The sequence below is a fragment of the Pseudonaja textilis genome, chromosome 14 (assembly GCF_049901715.1).
Source record: "Pseudonaja textilis isolate UNSWEBS1 chromosome 14, rPseTex1.2, whole genome shotgun sequence".
NCBI lineage: Eukaryota > Metazoa > Chordata > Lepidosauria > Squamata > Elapidae > Pseudonaja > Pseudonaja textilis.
Window position 1 is genome coordinate 12,272,590 of NC_142003.1, and position 18,437 is coordinate 12,291,026.

Below are 18,437 nucleotides of genomic sequence, written 5' to 3' on the forward strand. Positions count from 1 at the left end.
ACAGCTCTGAAGATAGCCCAGGAATCTAAAATAATGACTCGGTCTCTAATGCGTCAAAAGAAAGATGAAGTAGAATGATGACAGAGGGATTATTCATGTATAAAGGACAGGAAATTGGGTTTGACAAGGAAAATGGAATTGATGATTGCAAGTTATATATAGAGGGGAAAAACAGAGCAATTAGATGAACATGAGATCTAACGATGGAAGGATGGAGGGAGGCGTTTTAAGGCATACAAGCTTTGATACCAGTATTATGGCTGGTCGATGGTCTCTTATGAGGATAGGAGTTTGCCCACTGTGTTATACGGAACAAAGAGTTGGACGTGTCAGGAGAAACATAAATGGTTGAGTCGGTTTGGTGAGGTAAAGAGGGCTGGATGAGGAGGAAATCCCAGAGCAAATCTAGGATGAATGAGTGAAGAGACGACCATTTGAACCAAGGTATCAAAGTTTGAAGGCCCAGCCTCAACAACCGCCTAACGCTGTTTGGTGCAGAGCCCCTGGGGCAGAAGGGAGGCTCCATTCACACACCAGGGCACACCATGGCTAGCAGCGGTCCTAGTTGGGCTCCCGTATCCAAGAAAGTGGTCAAGGGAGAATAGCCAGCCAAGGGCAAGACAGAAGGGAGAGGCACGGCAGGGGTGCCAAGGAGCTCTAGCTGTGGTGGATTCTCCCACCGTAGCTCGGCTTTCCCGCTCTCTGCATTTTGCACAGTGCTGCTTATTTCCAAAGGAAAGAGGGTGATGGGGGTGTAATAAAAGGAGGCGTGCCAGGATTAAGGATGTTGCTAAACTACAACTCCCAGCATCCTCCTCTGTGGCCTATGCTGACTGCCATTGTGGTTTGGCAGCAGCGGGAGGCCACACTGCGCCCCCCCCTCCCCCCACAGTTGGGTCAGTGAGAATCAGCGAGGTCTGTTCGGTGCGAAGACCTCTCGTTGTCCAGAGAGAAGCGGCTCTGATGAAAATGAAACGAGCATTAAGAGGTTTTTGTGCTTTTTCCCTGCATTTAATTCACTCTTCTAGAGCCAAAAGGGAGTAATATATTCTCAGCGTTGGTACCCCACCTCCCCCCATATGACATCCCCCCTTTGCCAAAGGCAGCTGGCCCCCCCCACCCCCCACCCCTGAGAGCTGATAAATGCAGCCGAGAGGAGAAGCTGCTGTTGCAAGATTTTATTGTGGGGTGAGATGAGCTCCAGGTGGAGACTTGGCATGTCTGCCTTGTTCAGGTAGATGGTGGAGACTCAGGGGATGGGGGCAAGGAGGCGGCGGCGGCGGCGGCAGGGGGGCAATTTCCCTTCCAGGCAACGAATCCTTCCATTGTCAACGGCTGAACTATAACATTGCCAGTTTTCTGGGACAATGACTCATCCCGTCCCTGGGAGCAGAAAATTAAGGATAATTTATGCCTTGCTAATTGAAATCAAATACAAAATTCAATCTCTCTGTGCCAGGGAGGCTGACATTTAAACAGGGAAGACAAAACAGAAAAAAAAGAAAGAAAGAACGAAAGAAAGAAAGGGAAAAAGGGAACGTTTCCTGAGCTGGTGGCTTCCTCAGAAGACAGACGGTCTCCTCCTCGCATGGCAAAAGGCAAGGCTGGCAGAGGAAACGCACCAGCCGTCCAGAAAACAGGAAACCAACCGGCAGCCCTCCGTACAGCGGAACTGGCCCCCTCCTCCCTTGGAAAGGGCCACACCAAGCATTCCGCACCCGGGCAGCCTCCCCACCGGGATGCCGCTTCCCAGAACGGGCTCCCTGAGAACAGGGTGGTCTCCTCCGTCTGCCGTAGCAAAACTAAACATCTGAAGAAGACACAGCACAGGATGCAGGACGTGTGAAATGGCTCTTCTTCCCCAGCTGGGGGGCAAGGATGCCCAGCTCCCCCCTCTTCTCTCGGGACAGTAGAGGGGTCTCCAAGGCAGGGCTGGGGGCTCTCGGGGCGCCTTCCTGGTCTCAGAAAGTGGGAGGAATCAGGGGCCAAAGAGACCCCCCCCAAAGCTTTGGCTGCCTCTTCAGTCCGCTGAGCCCTCATCCCCAATGCTGGGGTCAGGGGGCAGTTGGCCCTCGGAAGTCAAGTCAGGCTCTGGTCACTGCAGGGGGATCTGTAGGGAGGAGAAGAAGAAGCACCACCTTGTTACTTGACCAGCAGCACCCCATTCAGAGAATGACGCCCCCCCCGCGCCAAGGAGTTGGAGCCCCCGCTTGGGACAACCCACTGCCCATCTGGCAGAAGACGAAATCTCTCGGGGCTCCTCGTGAGCGTCATGCGGTTTGGTCAAAGGCCCCATCGGCTGTTTCTCACGAGGGACGTTGCCTGTTTGCGCCATTTTGTCAGGGGTAAGAAAGAAAGAGAGGCGGGCTGTGGCTTCTCTCTTGGGGGTGGGCAGATGAGAGGGGCCCGTGTGCCCCAGGCTGAGAGCTGGAACCTCATTCATCAACCACACCAGCTGATATTGAATCAACCAGGTGGCCTTGATCACCTTGTTCTTAGGCCAGGCTGAGGTTCCTGGCGGAGCACACAGGCCAGGCCAGCAAGCAAGGAGCGGGGTCAATCTCTCCTGAGCACGAGGGAGGAATCTGGAGGCCCAGTGTGGCGGGATGCAGGGGCCTTCTCCAAATCCTCCAAGGTGTGAAGCTGCCCCAGTGGGAGCCTGGGGGTGGGGAGGAGGACGCAAGGGGCATAGCCCACTCAGACCATAACCAATGGTTTCTTTTCTCTCTTTTTTTTTTATGAAGCCATCTACCTGAACACTTTAAATCCTTGCAAAATGGATTGCATGACAACATCGTTCTCTTTTAATAGATGAAGTCAGAACTTAATCATAGGTGAAAGTCAGCTCTAGCACACACTTCACTTTTTGTTTGTTAAAATTTATAGTTGCTTTTCCTCCACAAGAGAAAAGAGAACTACACTATGTTAGAATTTTAAGAATTTTTATAAAATGATTGGTATTGTCCTCAGAAAAAATGTTTAGAATACACAGAGGCACTTCAAATGTATTCATTGGAAATGTGAACAAAAGGGGACATTTTACCATGTTTGGTGGAAGTATAAAAAGCTAGAAAATACTGGATTCAAATACTTGTATACAGGATCTTAAAGATTACAAACAATTGAAACAAGAGATTTTTCTTGTGGGATTGTAGACAAACAGTTTTTTTGGGGGGAAGTCATGGTAGTTGCAGTGAGATTATCGTATGCACAAAGATGGAAAGATTCGGCCTTATCCTCACTGGAGGAATAGTTGGTGAAGATGATGGAACTCCGTGAGTGAGGTGGCTAAATTGACTTCTTTGATCAAAGAAAAAACTACGTTTACTGCTGATGGGCAGCCCCTTATGGACTTTTTGCACAAAACAGAACAAATTTACAATTTATGGATTTGGTGATTTGACATAGAAAGAAGAGAGTTATGTTGTAACCTGTAGTAAGGGATAAATTTATAATTGTGCTTATATGCTGTAAAGAAGATTGGAAGCCATGAGATGCTAGAGTCTTTTTTCTTTCTTTTCTACGTTTTAATCCCCCCTTTTCTTGCACTTTTAGTTTTCTCTTTGATTTCTTTTCCTTTTCCTACTTTATATCTTACTTTTTTATATCTTACTTTACTGCATTAGTTTGATCTTTAATCTACCTCATATTAACTGGACCCTAAACGAATGTACAACTGAACCCATACATGCAACCTTCTACAATGCTGTAACAAATCTGGGACTGGAACAATTAGTAACCAACAATACTAGACTTAACAACTGCCTCGATCTCATCTTCTGCAATAGTTTGAATTCAATTTACGGAATACAAATTAAAGAACCCTTTTCCAACAATGACCACAACATGATTGACTTTTGTTTCAACATACATCCACACAAAAATCATCACAATGACAAAATCCCCAATTATAACTTTAAAAAAGGCAGCTATAATCAATGATCTCTCTCTTTCCTTGATTGGCAATTTCTATTCACTGGATGCAATACTGTTGAAGACATTACAACATATTCTTACTAGAAATCAAAAGAGCCATCAAACTATATGTACCAATAACAATTTCCAAAACCAGGAAAAACAGATTAACCATAACAATAAGGAAGCTTCAATCCAAAAAGAGATCACTTTGGCAAAAAAACAAAACTGGTAACGTTGCCAACTTCAAAAGCCGATACAAAAATCTATGCTTCCAGATAAGAACTGAATGCACTAATTATCACATTAAATAAGAGGAAAATCTTCTGTGCACCAATTCCACCTGCGCTTTCTACAATTTTGTAAACAACAAACTAAAAGACTCAAGGTCCATCCCACCCCTGAAAGGACCTAATGGCAAAGATTGCAAGGACACCGTTAAAGCCAACCTCTTTAACACATTCTTTGGCTCAGTATTTGTAAACAGCAATGGATCAAGCCCAGTACTTCCTAGTCGAACCACAGACAACTACAATGATCTAATACATACCGAATTTACAGAAGACACTGTTGAAAAAGCACTGCACAATCTAAAACCATCCCTATCTATTGGACCGGATGGAATATGTGCCTACTTATTAAAAAAGTTATCCACTGCCATAGCCGAACCTCTAAGCTTAATCTTTGAAAAATCTTTCAGGACCAGCTCCTTGCCTAACCTATGGTCACAAGCCACAGTCATCCCCATCTTCAAAAAGGGAGACCCCAGACAAATTACAGATCAATCTCCTTATGCTGCGTCACCTGTAAAGTCATGGAATCAATTATTAACCAATCCATTATCCTCCACAGAGAAAAACAACCTACCCCCTAATAAACAATTTGATTTCAGAAAAAAAACTATCCTGTAATCTGCAACTCTGAACACTGCAAAAACATATGGACTACACAACTCGAACAGGGCAAAGCAATAGACGCAATCTACATAGACTTCTATAAAGCCTTTGATTCAGTGGTACACGACAAACTACTCCTAAAACTAAAATCTTATGGTTTCTCTGGACACCTACATAACTGGATAGAAGCATTCCTGTCAAACAGACAACAAATGGTCAAAATTGGGAGCGTCCTATCAAATTCTGTACCTGTCAACAGTGGTGTCCCCCAAGGCAGTGTTTTAGGACCAACTCTCTTTATACGCTAAATAAATGACCTCTGTGATCATATTAAGAGCAACTGCGTTCTCTTTGCTGATGATGTAAAGCTATTCAACACCACAGACAATACTACTTCCCTGCAAAAATGTATCAGAATGGTCAATCAAATGGCAACTTCAAATCTCAACAAATAAATGCTCTGTCTTACATATTGGCAGAAAAAAATCAGAAAATAAAATACAAGCTAAGTAGTCAAGACCTTGTTGAGGATCCAAACTTTGTCAAGGACCTTGGAATACTCATCTCAAATGATCTAAGTGCTAGAGCCCACTGTAACTACATTGCCAAAAAGGCATTAAGAGTTGATAATTTAATCCTGCGTAGCTTCTTCTCTGGTAATATCACATTACTAACTAGAACATACAAAATATTTGCTAGACCAATACTTGAATACAGCTCATCAGTCTGGAACCCATATCCTGTGTCTGATATTAACACAATTGAAAAAGTCCAGAAATATTTCACAAGAAGAGTTCTCTGCTCCTCTACTCATTGCAGAATACCTTATGCCACCAGACTTGAAACTCTAGACCTAGAAAACCTAGAGCTACGCCACCTCCGGTCCGATCTAAATATAGCATATAAAATTATACATTGCAATGTCCTACCTGCAAATGAATACTTCAGCTTCAACCATAGCAACACAAAAGCACACAATAGATACAAACTCAAGGTTAACCGCACCAAACTTGACTGCAGAAAATACGACTTCAGCAACAGAGTGGTCAATGTCTGGAATCCTCTCCCTGACTCTGTGGTTTCTTCCCCAAACCCCAAAAACTTTAACCTTAGACTGTCTCCTATTGACCTCACTCCCTTCCTAAGAGGCCTGTAGGGCCTCTCCATCTGAGAGCAGCATCACCCACATTTCTGCTCGGAGACCCCTTGATTGTCAAAGCACCAATCGTGCCTACCGTCCCTGTCCTATTGGCTTTTTGTCTTATATGCATCTATCTCATGTATTCAAAACTATATTTATTCTTATACCTGTATCTTGTAAGCGATTGAGAAATCAAATAAATAAATAAATACATCTGTAATACCCCTCCCCCCCCGTTCCATTAAACCACATCCGATTCTCAAAGGCTACTTGGACAAGTCCCTGGCAAGGCTTTTCGGAAGCGGTTTGCCATTGCCTGCTTCCCAGGGTGAGAGGGTGCCCCCCCCAGCTGCAAAGAGATTTCCTCCCTGCAGGAAAGCCATTTACCTCTGGAGAAAAACCCGCTTCGTTTGCCACGGCTGCATCACATCCCAGCCTGCTGCTCCTCCCACTGGAAATCCTGGCCTGTCATTTGGTAAAACATGACATTAAAGGGCTTATAAAACTTGCGCAGCCTCTGAATGACGTCTTGGTCGATGACCGGGTGAGTCCGGCCCTTGGACTTGCCAAGGCACCGGGGCGCGCCACTCTCCTCTGGCTTCTTGAGGCAAGGGAAGCCCTTGGTCTGGTTGAAATGGAAGTACTTCTCGGTCACCACCCTCCGCAGGCCCAGGAAGGCCTGCACCTTGGCCAGCTCCCCCGCGGGGTCCGAGATGAGCCGCTCGCCGCTGACAAAGTGCATCTGGGCCAGCGGGAAGTACTGGAGCCAGCTCTCCAGGTGCAGCGCATAGAGGCCGATGCGGAGGGCGCTCCAGGAGGCGTCGATCAGCCCCAGAGTCCGGTTCTTGAAGGCCAGCACCTCAAAGGTGGGGATCTCGGGCTTCTTGGAGAGCGTCTGCGTGTAGTCGGAGATCGCCCGTGTCACTGGGTCCCGAACCACCACGATCAGCTTGGTGTCCTTGGCCATGGCGTGGATGCGCCCGGCCGCCTCGCCGGTCACAAAGTAGCTGGGTGTTTTCTCCATGGTGAGCTGGCCTTCCAGGGTGCGTGGCATCAGCTCCCTGTAAGGCAAGAGAGTGGGAGAGACATCAGGTCCATGTCCACCTGCTTGACTCCAGGCTGGGCGGGTGCGGAAGTGGGGGGCCGGGAGCCATTAGGCCAGAGGTCTCCAGCCTTGGCCACTTTAAGGCTGGTGGACTTCAACTCCCAGAATTCCTCAGCCAGCTTTGCTGTTTGAAGTCCACCAGTCTTAAAGTGGCCATGGCTGGAGCCCTCGGCCGTAGGCCGCCCTTTGCTGAGGAGATCGGCAGGCAGAAGTTAATTGGCCATAAAAGCCGCCCATCCCAGCCTGAGCAGCAGCCATCTGCTCAATTAAAGTCTATTCACTTCGGAGTCTTGTATCAAAGTGGAACATTTAGGATTACACGAGACCTTTTTGTTATGATGACACGCTTTTAAATGTCTCTGCTAATAAACTTAATACAGGCAGGGATCCCTCAGCGCTTGTCCCATAATTAAGTGTATTTACTATCTCGCAGGCGAGGAGCAATGCCTGGCTTTTATCTCACCTTCCCACGCCTTGTCAATAATTAATGGTTGTGGGGTTTGAAGGGGAACTTCCCAGCCACTTCAGGGAACCTGGGGGGAGATGGGGGGGGCGAACTGGCTCTGAGCCAAAAGCCCAGGCCAGGGGAGGGGAGCAGGGGCTCTTGCCAGACAATATCCCCAATCTGGGGAGACAGCCGTTCAGTTTGGACATGCTCAGAGGTGGAACACGACGTCCCAAAGAGGCACACCTGCTCGGGGCCACAGGAAGGGCTCCTGCGTGGAGCCCCCACCCCACAGCAGAGCCTTGCCAGAGGCTGTCTGGCCTTGCTGGGCTCCCTCCCTGGCAGCCCCTGGCCGGAAGGCAGCTCCTCAACGGCTTGAGTGGCAGGCTCTGAAATGGACCTCGGCATTGGGGGAGGGGCAGGAAGGAAGATGGGTGTCCTTAAAGAGAGGCTCCCCTCCCCCCCACAAGCTGGGCTCCGTTCTTCCAAGCTGGGGCAGCCAGAGGATGGGTGGCCAAGGAGTGTCTCCTCCGCTGCCCATTGTGGTAAAGAAAGGCTGCCCTTTACGGCATTGTGGGGAGGGATTTGGTCTCGTGCCCCCCGGCCCAAAGTAAAAGAGGCTTGGGAATTCAGAGAATTGGCAGGAAACAGGGCACCCGGCCCGAACGCCTCCCCCTGCAGATTCTGCTGCAACTGGCTGTGGGGGGCAGGGGGAGATATGGGGGTCCCAACAGGGGATCCTGCCCCGATACCCATCCCCCATCAAGGTTCAGCCCCCTTGGAGGCCCCGTCACACTGGGAGGGCTGGGGCAGGGAGGGGCTTGGCCCCCTCACCCAACCCTCCGTGGGGGCTGCCTGGGTCTGGGTGGAGATTAGGAATGCCCCCCCCGCCCCCCCACCCCCATGAGGGAGCTCTGGACTTCCAATTGCTGTGATGGGAAATAAGCAACATTTCCAGTCTGGGTTTTCGCTTTGCGCCAGCAGCAGGAAATGCCTCTTCTCCCTTCCTGGGTTCAGCAAATGCTGCTTTTAAAAGTGAAATCCTTGGAGAGGAAGCGATGTTTTTGTCAGGGCTGTTCCAATTTTGGAGCCTGCCAGAATTTGTACGTCTCCAGCCTCCCTCCACATCTCCTGCCCGTCCAGTGGGTTCTCCTGCCTGCATCACCATCTCTGCTTGGGCAGCCCAGTCATTATTTGGGGGGGGGGGTAGGCAGAAGGGGTCCCAAAGGGGGGGAGGGGCTGCCAAAAATGGGGGGTTTGGAGTGGTGCAAATCTCAATGTTGCAGTCGGGACCTTCCAGCCTCCTGGCGAGGATATTTTCAAGGGGATGAAACCCGAACTCCTTGGGCTGAATTGGTCCCACTGAATGGGAAGGAAAGGACCGCCTCCGTTCCACTTTGCACAGATGAAGCATCTGGTAAGCCTCTTTCTGATCTCCCAATCCATATTCAAGACTAAAAGCATTAATGCAGAGAATGGCTTCAATCCCTCCCAAGCACACTCTCCGGTCTCTGCCAACTCTTCAGCTGCCATTCTGGGGGGGGGGGTAGCAGAATGCAAGCTGCCCACTGGCCTGGCTGAGGACGCTGGATGCATCAAAGACTGATGACAGGCAACGTCACCTCAGGGACAGGTATCTCAAAGGGGGAGGTGTTGTGCTTGGGTGAAAGCAGCAGATCTGTTGGATGCCACTGGTGGGCACCTGCCCGGGCAACTTTGCAGGAAGGCTGCATGCCATGGCAGGGAGGCCCTTCCTGCCCCACCTGGAGGCCTGGCACACGAGAAGCTGCTCGCTCTTTCCTTGGCCTGCCTGGCACTTCTGCTCCCCCTCTGCTCCAGATGTGCCTGTGGAAAATAATTGTTTACCAGCCACACAATCGGCATTGAGAACAGGCATAACAGGCCAGGGGACCCAGAAACAGCTGCAGAGGCTGAATGGTAGCCAGAGGTTGAAGGTACCCAGAATCAGAACATCTGGGAATTCCTGAGCCTGCTCTAAGCCTGCATGAAGGGACCAACGAAGGAGCAGAGAGAGTCGGCAATCCCTCAGCCCACTTCCCGCTAGTAAGCCTGGGACCAATTGTCTGTCTCTTGCAAGCCCCCCCCACCCCCCCAATTTACTGGAAAGGGAGAGAATGAAGGAAGAGAGGCCTGTGGGGGAGCTGCCGAGGAGAAGGAAACAGGGGTGTGTGTGTGTGTGTGTGTGTGTGTGTAGGGGTTTATGTGCTCTCTAGAGCAGAGGCCTCCAAACTTGGCAAATATCAGATTGCCAAGACTGATCCCTGCCTTAATACTAAGCCTAATGGAACCCCCCCCCGCCCCCGAGTGCAGCCAGTCCACATGCAGCTGTGGACCTACCTTATTCTAGGGCCGCCCAAACCAAACTTCAAGATCACCTCAACAAGGACGTCAGAGAGAGCCTTGCCAAACCTTTGGCTGAAATCCAGGCGGGTGCTGTCCACCGCTTTCCCTTGGCCCATTAGAAGAGTTACCTTGTCGGAGGAGGGTTCTGCACAAACGGCAGGCATTGGGCAGGTCACTGGGCAGCATCCTCGGGAGATTCAGAAAGATGACCCCACCCCATAACATACGATCCCTCTGTGGGCTTGAACAGCCATTGGTCCTCCATGCTGCAGCCACTCAGCAGGACTCAAGAGAAGCCTGGACCGGCCAGAGACATTCTTTGGGGGGGAACTAAGAGCAGGGAAGACACCGCAGCCCACCTGCAGTAACCTGAATGTAGACCTCGTCTGCAAGAGCACTCCCACCCCATACCCCGTTTTCCCCAAGCCTGGCATCTCTGCAGAAATTGCGCCCTGGCAGATTTCTGCCCCCAACATCCCTGTCCTCACCAAATCAGCCATAAAAACAAGGCCAGGTTGCTGATGCTTTTGCAAAACCCAACTCCTCTTTCCAAGGACAGCGAGGCTTTTGCTTGGGTGGCCTCCACCCAGCACGAAGGAACAGCTCCTGGCCATTCTGGAGCATCCAAGGGGCTGTGCATGTGGAAAGGGCCGCCATTCGGTGCCTCTCTCTCCCGCAGACTGGCTGGCTTCCGACACAGCTCCAAACCACAAGGCCTGGCTTCCCCCAGCATGCTGAGCCAAAGCCCAGCAACCAGCTTGAGGTGGAAATCAAGGTCCTGCTACAGTCTGTAGCTGTTGCAAGCATATCTGGGTGCCTGTTTTTGTTGGAATCTTTCTGCAGAACTTCAAGGGGAAGAGGCGATCAGGTGGCCCCCCACTGTCCCCCCATTCATTGACCCTCAGGACACTTCTTCTGATGCTGGGGGAGGAGACCACTGGCAAACGTAGTCATCCCATAAGCCTGTTATTTTACACCCTGGTTTCTGGTTTAGACTCTGGATTTAGCGGAAGTTGGCACCCTGACTCAATGGCTCCACCTTCCAGCTAAGCTCTGCTCCGCTAGCTCCACAAGATGATGAGCCCCGATTCCGTCTGCCTGATCAGCAGTTCCCAGGTGTGGTAAGTTGTAACCTGATTTTATCTATCCTAACGGGTCATATAATTAATTATATAATTTGTTAAATTTATATGCCACCCAATTTCCAGCTACTCAGTTTATTAATTTTCCAGGATTCTTTCTGGGAGCAAAAAGGAAGAAATGACTCTTCCAACAGCTATGCGAAAGTGTATTTGTAAATAGACAAACACTAATGTTTTCTTTTAATTTCTTGAGTCTTCCCCACCTCTTCTTTTTGCATCACAGTGTAGCTACACCGAAGGGGAAAAGAAGGCAGGCCCCTTCCTCCAGGCCAGGCCCTTAAAGAACTAGAAGCCTTGTGTCATCAAACAGCTGCTTTTGAGAAGAAGCACAATATGAATTGCTCTCATCATATTGGTGGCTGATCTCTTTTCACAACACAGCTGCCTCCTGTGCCAACCTGGACTTATCCCTCAAGATACGAAGGTGTGCGCAAAACACACTAAGGCTGCTTCCCTCCCCACATTCAACACCTATGGTTCAAGGTTTTCTGATACTAACACCAGCAGCAAATTGGTAGAAGAGGGAGAGACGGCCCAAGTTGCTACAGCAACTGGCAGGTGGTTCTGGAAAATATACTGAGAAGAAAATCTATGGGAACTAGGGGGCCTCTTTCAGTTCCGGTCACCACATATCCCTTCCACACGCAACCATGAACCAGGTCTTTAGCTTCAACACAGCCTGTGACCATAGGGAGCCCATCAAAGGCAACTGGCAGCTTCTAACACCTCCATAGCAGGTGGGAAGTTCCCACACCGCATTCCTTTATTTAAAATCCAGAGGGGAGAAAACAGGAAAGTCTTGGCACTGAATGTGGGAGATGTTCCCAAGATAAAAGGAACATCTGGCCTTTGGAAGGGGATCCTGGGTTAAGAACCTGGCCTCCTGAACTATTAACTCCTCACACAAGGTGAGGTGTGGTTGGATGCCATGACAACTGAGCGCTCGCCCGGCTGAACTGAAGGAACGCCCACAAGGGTCCCTTGGAGGCTTTCATTAAGGACTTAGTAGAGGAGCTGGAGCGGGTGTCAATCAAATCAGAGGTACAATTAGGAGCAAGTGTAGAAGACAAAAATGAAATTCTTGGTAGGTGAGAGAAATGGGCTGAGATTTACAGACCATTAGGAGATGCTTCACCTGAGAAACAAAGAAACATGTCCTGGAGATGCTCCAAGTACACGAGAAGGAGAGTTTGGACGAGCAGTGACCAGGAGCTGAGAATGAGTCAGCAGCCTGATGTGGCTGCAAGAAGGGCAAATACATGGTTTGGAAGTATCATTTCCAAATCGTGGGAAGTTAACTTATGTCATCGTATCTAAGTTTAAAATGGAAGCATCAGAATAGGAGTAACAATACTCAACAATCCTTGACAATAATGCAGTCAGCCTGGAACTCTGGGCAGCGGCATCCATTCTAAGGAAAACAGCCACAAGCCCCCCCACAAACATGGCTTTCACACACACACACACACACACACACACACACACACACACGGATCTGAGGTGGAGCCTTTGGCCCTTTCCGTCACCTGGAGAGGAAGGGAAGCTGGCTTCCCACCCAAGCCAAGGGATAGCGGGATGGCAGGTGAGCTGAAAGCCTTGCCTGCCCCAGGTCCAGCGGTCAAGCAAGCGTAAGGCATGCCAAGAACATCCTTCCAGGCCCTCAAGATGCCACCTTCTGATTCTGAGCTGTAAACTCCTTCCCGGAGTTCCCTCGCTCCATGAAGCACCCTCCCCCGTTTCTTGCCCGCTGGGCTGAAGCCTCCCCTGCCCCACTGGGGTCACAAGGGCAGCTCAGCCATGTCCAGCCTGGCGGGGCCTGTCAGGTTCACCTTGGCTGGCTGGCTTTAGCTTCAAGGCCAGCTGCACCTGAGCAGAAAAGAGCTGCCCCCCCTCCTCCTCCCCCCCCCTCTCCAACACAGGCTGCCTCCCAGTTCCCACTGATTATGCATGCGGCAGCGGTAATTCCCCAGCACCACCGGGGAGCATCCTGCTTCCCATTAGTGGAGGCCTGCTCGTCCCTTGCGGACTGGACGGCTGCATAATGGCCTCTGCCTCATTTACTGCTGGTGGGGGTGGAGGGGGGGTGGAGAGGCTCCACTGCAGCCGAGAGGCAGTCAAGAGAGACCCTGGCCGGTAATTCCAGGGATGCTTAGCCCCCCCGGGCAGCGGGGTCTCTCTCGCTCTCTCTCTTTCTCTCTGTGTGTGTCAGACAGTTCCTGCCCTGGTCCAGGAGTCCGGTGGGAAGGGATTTGCTCCAGCCACACAGCCATGCCTGTGGATGCCCACCAGGGTGACAGCTCAGGTGCTGATGTAGACAGAATGCTATTTAGAGAGGTTTGCACATTTAATCAGATTTTTCACTGTTTTCAGCAAGATGCGGACTCCATCCCTATCCACAGCATTTGGTTTGCCTCAGCTGAGACAGAGAATAATCAAGATTTATGACGCTCATTCATTCCAACTCTGGATCCCACACAGTTGCCTGGAACAGCTTGGCTTCCCTCTCGGCATCGGAGCGGCTTCGCTAATGGCACCGCAAGGCTTCCCCCTCGCTCTGCCAGCTCAAGCAGGCACCTGTGCCCCCCAAGAATGCTATGCCAGGCAGGCTGACGGGATGGCACCGTCCCGCAGGCGAGCGGAATCTCTCAGAGACGGATCCTGCCAAGCAGCCTCCCGGATTTTCTTCCGAGCAGGCAAGCGCAACTGAACCCCATCTGCTGCCAAGCAAATGTCACTCTGCTATCTTTCCCCGCTGAGATGTTGGAGGAGAGCAGATCTCGCCACATGCCAAGGAGCGAACACGTCTCCCACATAAACAATGGTTCATTAGCTGGAGGAGGTAATCAAAGGCATGTTTGGTGTTCAGAGGAGCTTCCTATTTGCAAACAGAAGCTTATCTCACAGGTCTTGAGGCACTTCGGGTGGGCGAGGAGGAGGAGGAGGAGGAGGAGGAGAGCCTTGGCAAGACACGGGAGACGACCAGAAAGCCGAGCAGCCCAAGCCTGCATTTCAGGGGACCGGAGCTTCACATCACGGGGCTGTAACTCAGAGTGATCTGAACCTGAAGAATTTCTCCTCCAAGGGAAAAGCGGCTGGTTGGGGCCTGAGGGAGCAGAGGGGTCGGGAGCAGCCCCTCCTTCCTACCGCCAGCTCAGACGGCATCTCTGAACGAGAAACGCTTCCATGTTTGCCTTAGTCAGAGAGAGAAAAGCAGGCGCAGACCCTGTGAAGCAGAGGAAAAGCAGTCTGGGAGAGGATTAGGAGGCGTTGTCGATTGTAAATGCACAACACAAACCCTAGTTTTCACACTTGCTTCCCAACAGTGGACACAACTACGTCAATACACGCGTGCTGGAATGGCACGAATTTATTCTATGCCTCCAGCTATGCCCTTGGCTAAAATTCTCATGGTGCCTTTTTCCTTTTTGCCCTTTTCTAGACACAAAGGTTCCTCCTGCCACTTGACTGCCGGCATCCAGACACTCAATATCCCCAAGTCAGGGGGGCTTGCTTTTTCTTCCATGTATTGCTTTGCTGAACAAAGCCTGCCCTGCGTGTTAGCCAGAAACAAGAGTGACACGAAAGAGTCAAGGCCAAGAGAAGTCGCCCTTCCTCTCTCTCTTGCATGGGCCAAAGTGCCCCTGCCTAGTTCTGGCCCTCCAAGCAGGTCCAGAAGAAAGCGAGAGGAGGAAGGGCGGGAAGGAAAAAGACAGCTGGAGGCACTGCAGAGTTTAAGGCTGACTTCAAGTAAGACTTGACCTCTTGCCCAAGTCCCCCTCACTTCAGAAGGGGGAAGAGTCAACAGCCTTTCCCAGAGGTTCACAGTGGACAGATTCAATTCTGGTTCATCCCCACAACAACTTTTCCCCCTCACTCTCTTCTTAGGCACATGCTCTCAACTGGACCCAGATGCTCAACCCCCCCCCCCCCAGGCCTCTCGGGACTGACTGAGTGAAACTGAGAAAGATCCAGAGGCCGGGGATGAATTCCCAGATGGCCACTAAAGCAGCCGCCTCAGGAAATAACCAGGTCTTCTTCATCACAGTACCTGAGATTCACCCATATAGGAAGTGACCAGCATATGAGGTGAAGGAGGGCCTCATCAGGTGAGTTTCCAAATGCAACCACCTGTCAACTCATAAATCATTCCTATGCCTGTTTTAGTAGCTGCCATAAAAAGGGGGAGGGATGGAAATCTGGAGGGGCAGTGCAGCAGTTTGAAAGCGAAAGTACATTCCAACTCTTCTCTTTAAAAGATTGTAACTAAAATACCAGAGCTTTTGCCCGCAAATATATTTAATTGGAGAACATGAATGATGACACCCAGCCCGTGAAGGTGCTCAGTGGGAGAATCTGGTTTAGGAGACCCCCGGCGGGACGGAGGAAACAGAGTCACATGGGACTGTAAGTTACATATGCCAGAGTTGGCTTCATACAGGGCAGGGCCAGTATGTCGCCTCTAATGAATCCTTTGAAGTTTTTTTGTAATTTGGCTGAAGAATCATGATTTAATTAGGGTGATTTCTGGAATCCTGACGCCACCCTTTACAAGTATATATCCATATATATGGTGAATACAGAGATACTTGAATTTATTTGGTAGGTACCAGGCATGGAGATTATGCAAAGTGGCAGTATCGTTCTACCTGCACTAATGAGGCCACTCTTTGAAGACTGCATCCTGCTCTGGTTCCCGTGATACCAAAAGAATAAATAAATGCTGAGGCCCTGGAAAGAGTACAGAGAAAAGCAACAGAGATTATTAGGGGTTCTGGAGGCTAAATTGATTAAGGGGGAATAGGTATGTTTAGCCTAACCAAGAGAAGGCTTAGGGGCAATGTGATAGCTGTCCTCCAATACCTGAAGGGCTGTCAACAGGTGGATTTATTCTCGAAAGCACCAGGACAGGACAAGAAGCAATGAGGCTCGTCAGAGGAAGATCCAACCTGGATCTAGGAAAGACAGTGAAAACAATTAGTTAGTGGGATAGCTTGCACCCCGAAGTGGTGAGTGCTCTGTACTGGAGGCTTAAGAAAAGTTTGGACACCCATTGGTCAGGGATGGAATAAGGACTCCTGCCTTGGTCAGGGCGTTGGACTAGAAGATCTCCAGGGTCCCTTCCAGATCAATGATTGGACACTGATAGGAAAATCCGCTAGTGGCTAGTATTACTTAGAAATTGAGAAGACAGACCTTGCTCCTTAGAAGGGAAACTAAGACCAGGATGCCGATCCCTTTGCAAGAGCCAATCTGAAAAAAGACTGTGGAGCCTGGAGAAGATGCCTTGACTCCCATGGAATGTAGAGAGAGTTGGGGGAGAAAGTAGAAGCCTTCCTAGGCTATGGAAAACAAGTGGGAATCCTCATGGCAGACATGGAGGTCTTTTGTTGTACCAAAGTCACGGCTCCTAGGAATGAGGGGAGCACTCCCTGGGAGGCTGAAGGAACGGCTCCAAGAAAAGGCTGTCAGAGAAACCGGGGAGCAGAGAGAGACAAGGGAGACGTCCATCAAACACGGAAGGAAATGGGATCTTGCTAAGTATGTGAAAAGAAGCCACACCTACAGCAGTGGTGGGATTCAAAACGTTTTACCACCAGTTTGGTGGGCGTGGCTTGGGGGGTGCACTTTGCACGCACATGCACATCAAATGCACACTCTGCGCAAGTGCAGAGGCGTTCCGACTCACCTCCTGCAAGCCTGCACTCTCCCGGTCACTTCAGCAGCTGCCGCGCAGCACTCCGCTATGCTCAGAGAGATCTGTGGTTGAGTTGGCTCTGAGCTGGTCTTTCATTGGGCCACGTGCCACACAAAGCAGCTTCACTTCAAAAGCAGGGAAGAAAGGGGAGTATGGGAGCCCGGGCAGGCAGGTGGGCCCAACAGCAGAGAGGTGGAGAGAACCGGTTCGGTCTCTGCTGCTCATTGGCGCTACCAGCTAGGCCAAACCGGGCTGAACTCGTAGAATACCACCACTGACCTACAGGTATATACTAACAGAAGAGAGCATCATGTCAGGCCACTTCCAGTGCAAAAGAAATGCCAAAAATTAGAAATCTGATTTCATTTAGCACAAATAAAAACGTTCCTGTAGATGGGCTTGCATGGAACAAGCAGGATCTCTTGTACGGGCCTCCGAAGAGATCTGAGAGCTTCCAGGTTGGAAGACGGAAGAAACTGGGGTCACATTCCTGAAGTCTATGCTGATAAAGAAAATCAGTGGGAAAGAAGGGAAACTGGTCCAATTCCACGGTTAAGCAGATCTATTGAAGAAATGCGGATGATCCGATGCGACTGAAGATGAAGGCCTGACAGAGCCACGTCAGGCTCTCCCCATGAAGGGTGAGAGAAGTGGTGGTGAGGGTTAAGGTTTGACTTTGACTTATGAATGTCCACAGAGATTCTCAGCCATACAGGCTTCTTCAAAGAGAAAGAAGAACGTCCAACGGCCTCTTGAAAAAGCACCTTTGCGACAACTTCGATTTCCCTTGCAGAAATGGAACTGCTTCTGTCCATGGAATCCTGGCAATTTAATGGTAACCAAGGATGGGAAACCGGCTCCTGAATACCAGGGCATTTCACCAGCCTGTCTCAAGGTTGCATAAACACCAACGTAGCCATTAAGGTACTGAAGTATTTACTGCAGTTTAGGCAGATAACAGCAGACAGATCGTAATTAGTACACCCAGCAAAGAGTGCTGGCTGCCCTCAAAAGTAGCAAATACAGTCCAAGAAACGAGAAAGGAGTTTAAATACTTTCCAGGAGTCACAGAATGCCCAATCAGATAGTCAGCCACTCCAAGAGTCACGAACTAGAATCCTGAACTAAGACTCAAAGCAAAGCAGCTACTTCAATCTGCCTGCAGCCAACCGGCTGCAATTACTCATGGCTTGCCCTTTGCCTAGTGAGGAGCCTCACTGAGAATCATTGTCCTGCTTGCCACTGCATGTGTCTAGACCTGGAGCTGTGTGTGTGTGTGTGTGTGTGTGTGTGTGTCTGTGTGTCTATGTGTGTCTGTGTGTGATTTCGTGTCTCATTGTTTGACTGCTCCAGCTGAACAGGAGATGCTGGTGTCTGATCAGCCTCAGATGAATCCTGGCTTAATGAATCCTGAGATTCTAAAGCAGACAAGCCAGAGGATAAAAAGGACAAGTATAAAAAGTGGAAAGAGGGGCACATCACTAAGGTAGAATATCAGCAAATAGCCTGAGCCTGCAAATAAGAAGCCAGAAAAGCTAAGGCTCAAAATGAACCGTGGCTTGCGACTAAACTAAAAAATAACAACCACAAAGCATCTTTCAACATGTAAAAAACAAGGGAAAAAGTCAAGGAAATGATTGGCCCATTAATGGGAGAAAATGGCCAAGAAGATGACAAGCAGCAGGGAGAAAGAACTGCTTAACTCGTTTTTATCTCATTTTTACAGAAAAGTGG

General features: G+C 49.9%; 1 protein-coding gene across 1 annotated transcript in view; it reads right to left on the reverse strand.

Annotated features, from left to right (window-relative positions):
• Positions 1-1,163: 1,163 nt before the first annotated feature.
• Positions 1,164-18,437, reverse strand: part of LOC113438926 (heparan sulfate glucosamine 3-O-sulfotransferase 4-like) — a 95,439-nt gene continuing 78,165 nt past the window's right edge. Inside the window, 2 exon segments of the mRNA XM_087912597.1 lie at positions 1,164-2,110; positions 6,340-7,013. Coding sequence (XP_087768723.1) covers positions 6,377-7,013 — 637 coding nt within the window. The 3' untranslated portion in view covers positions 1,164-2,110; positions 6,340-6,376.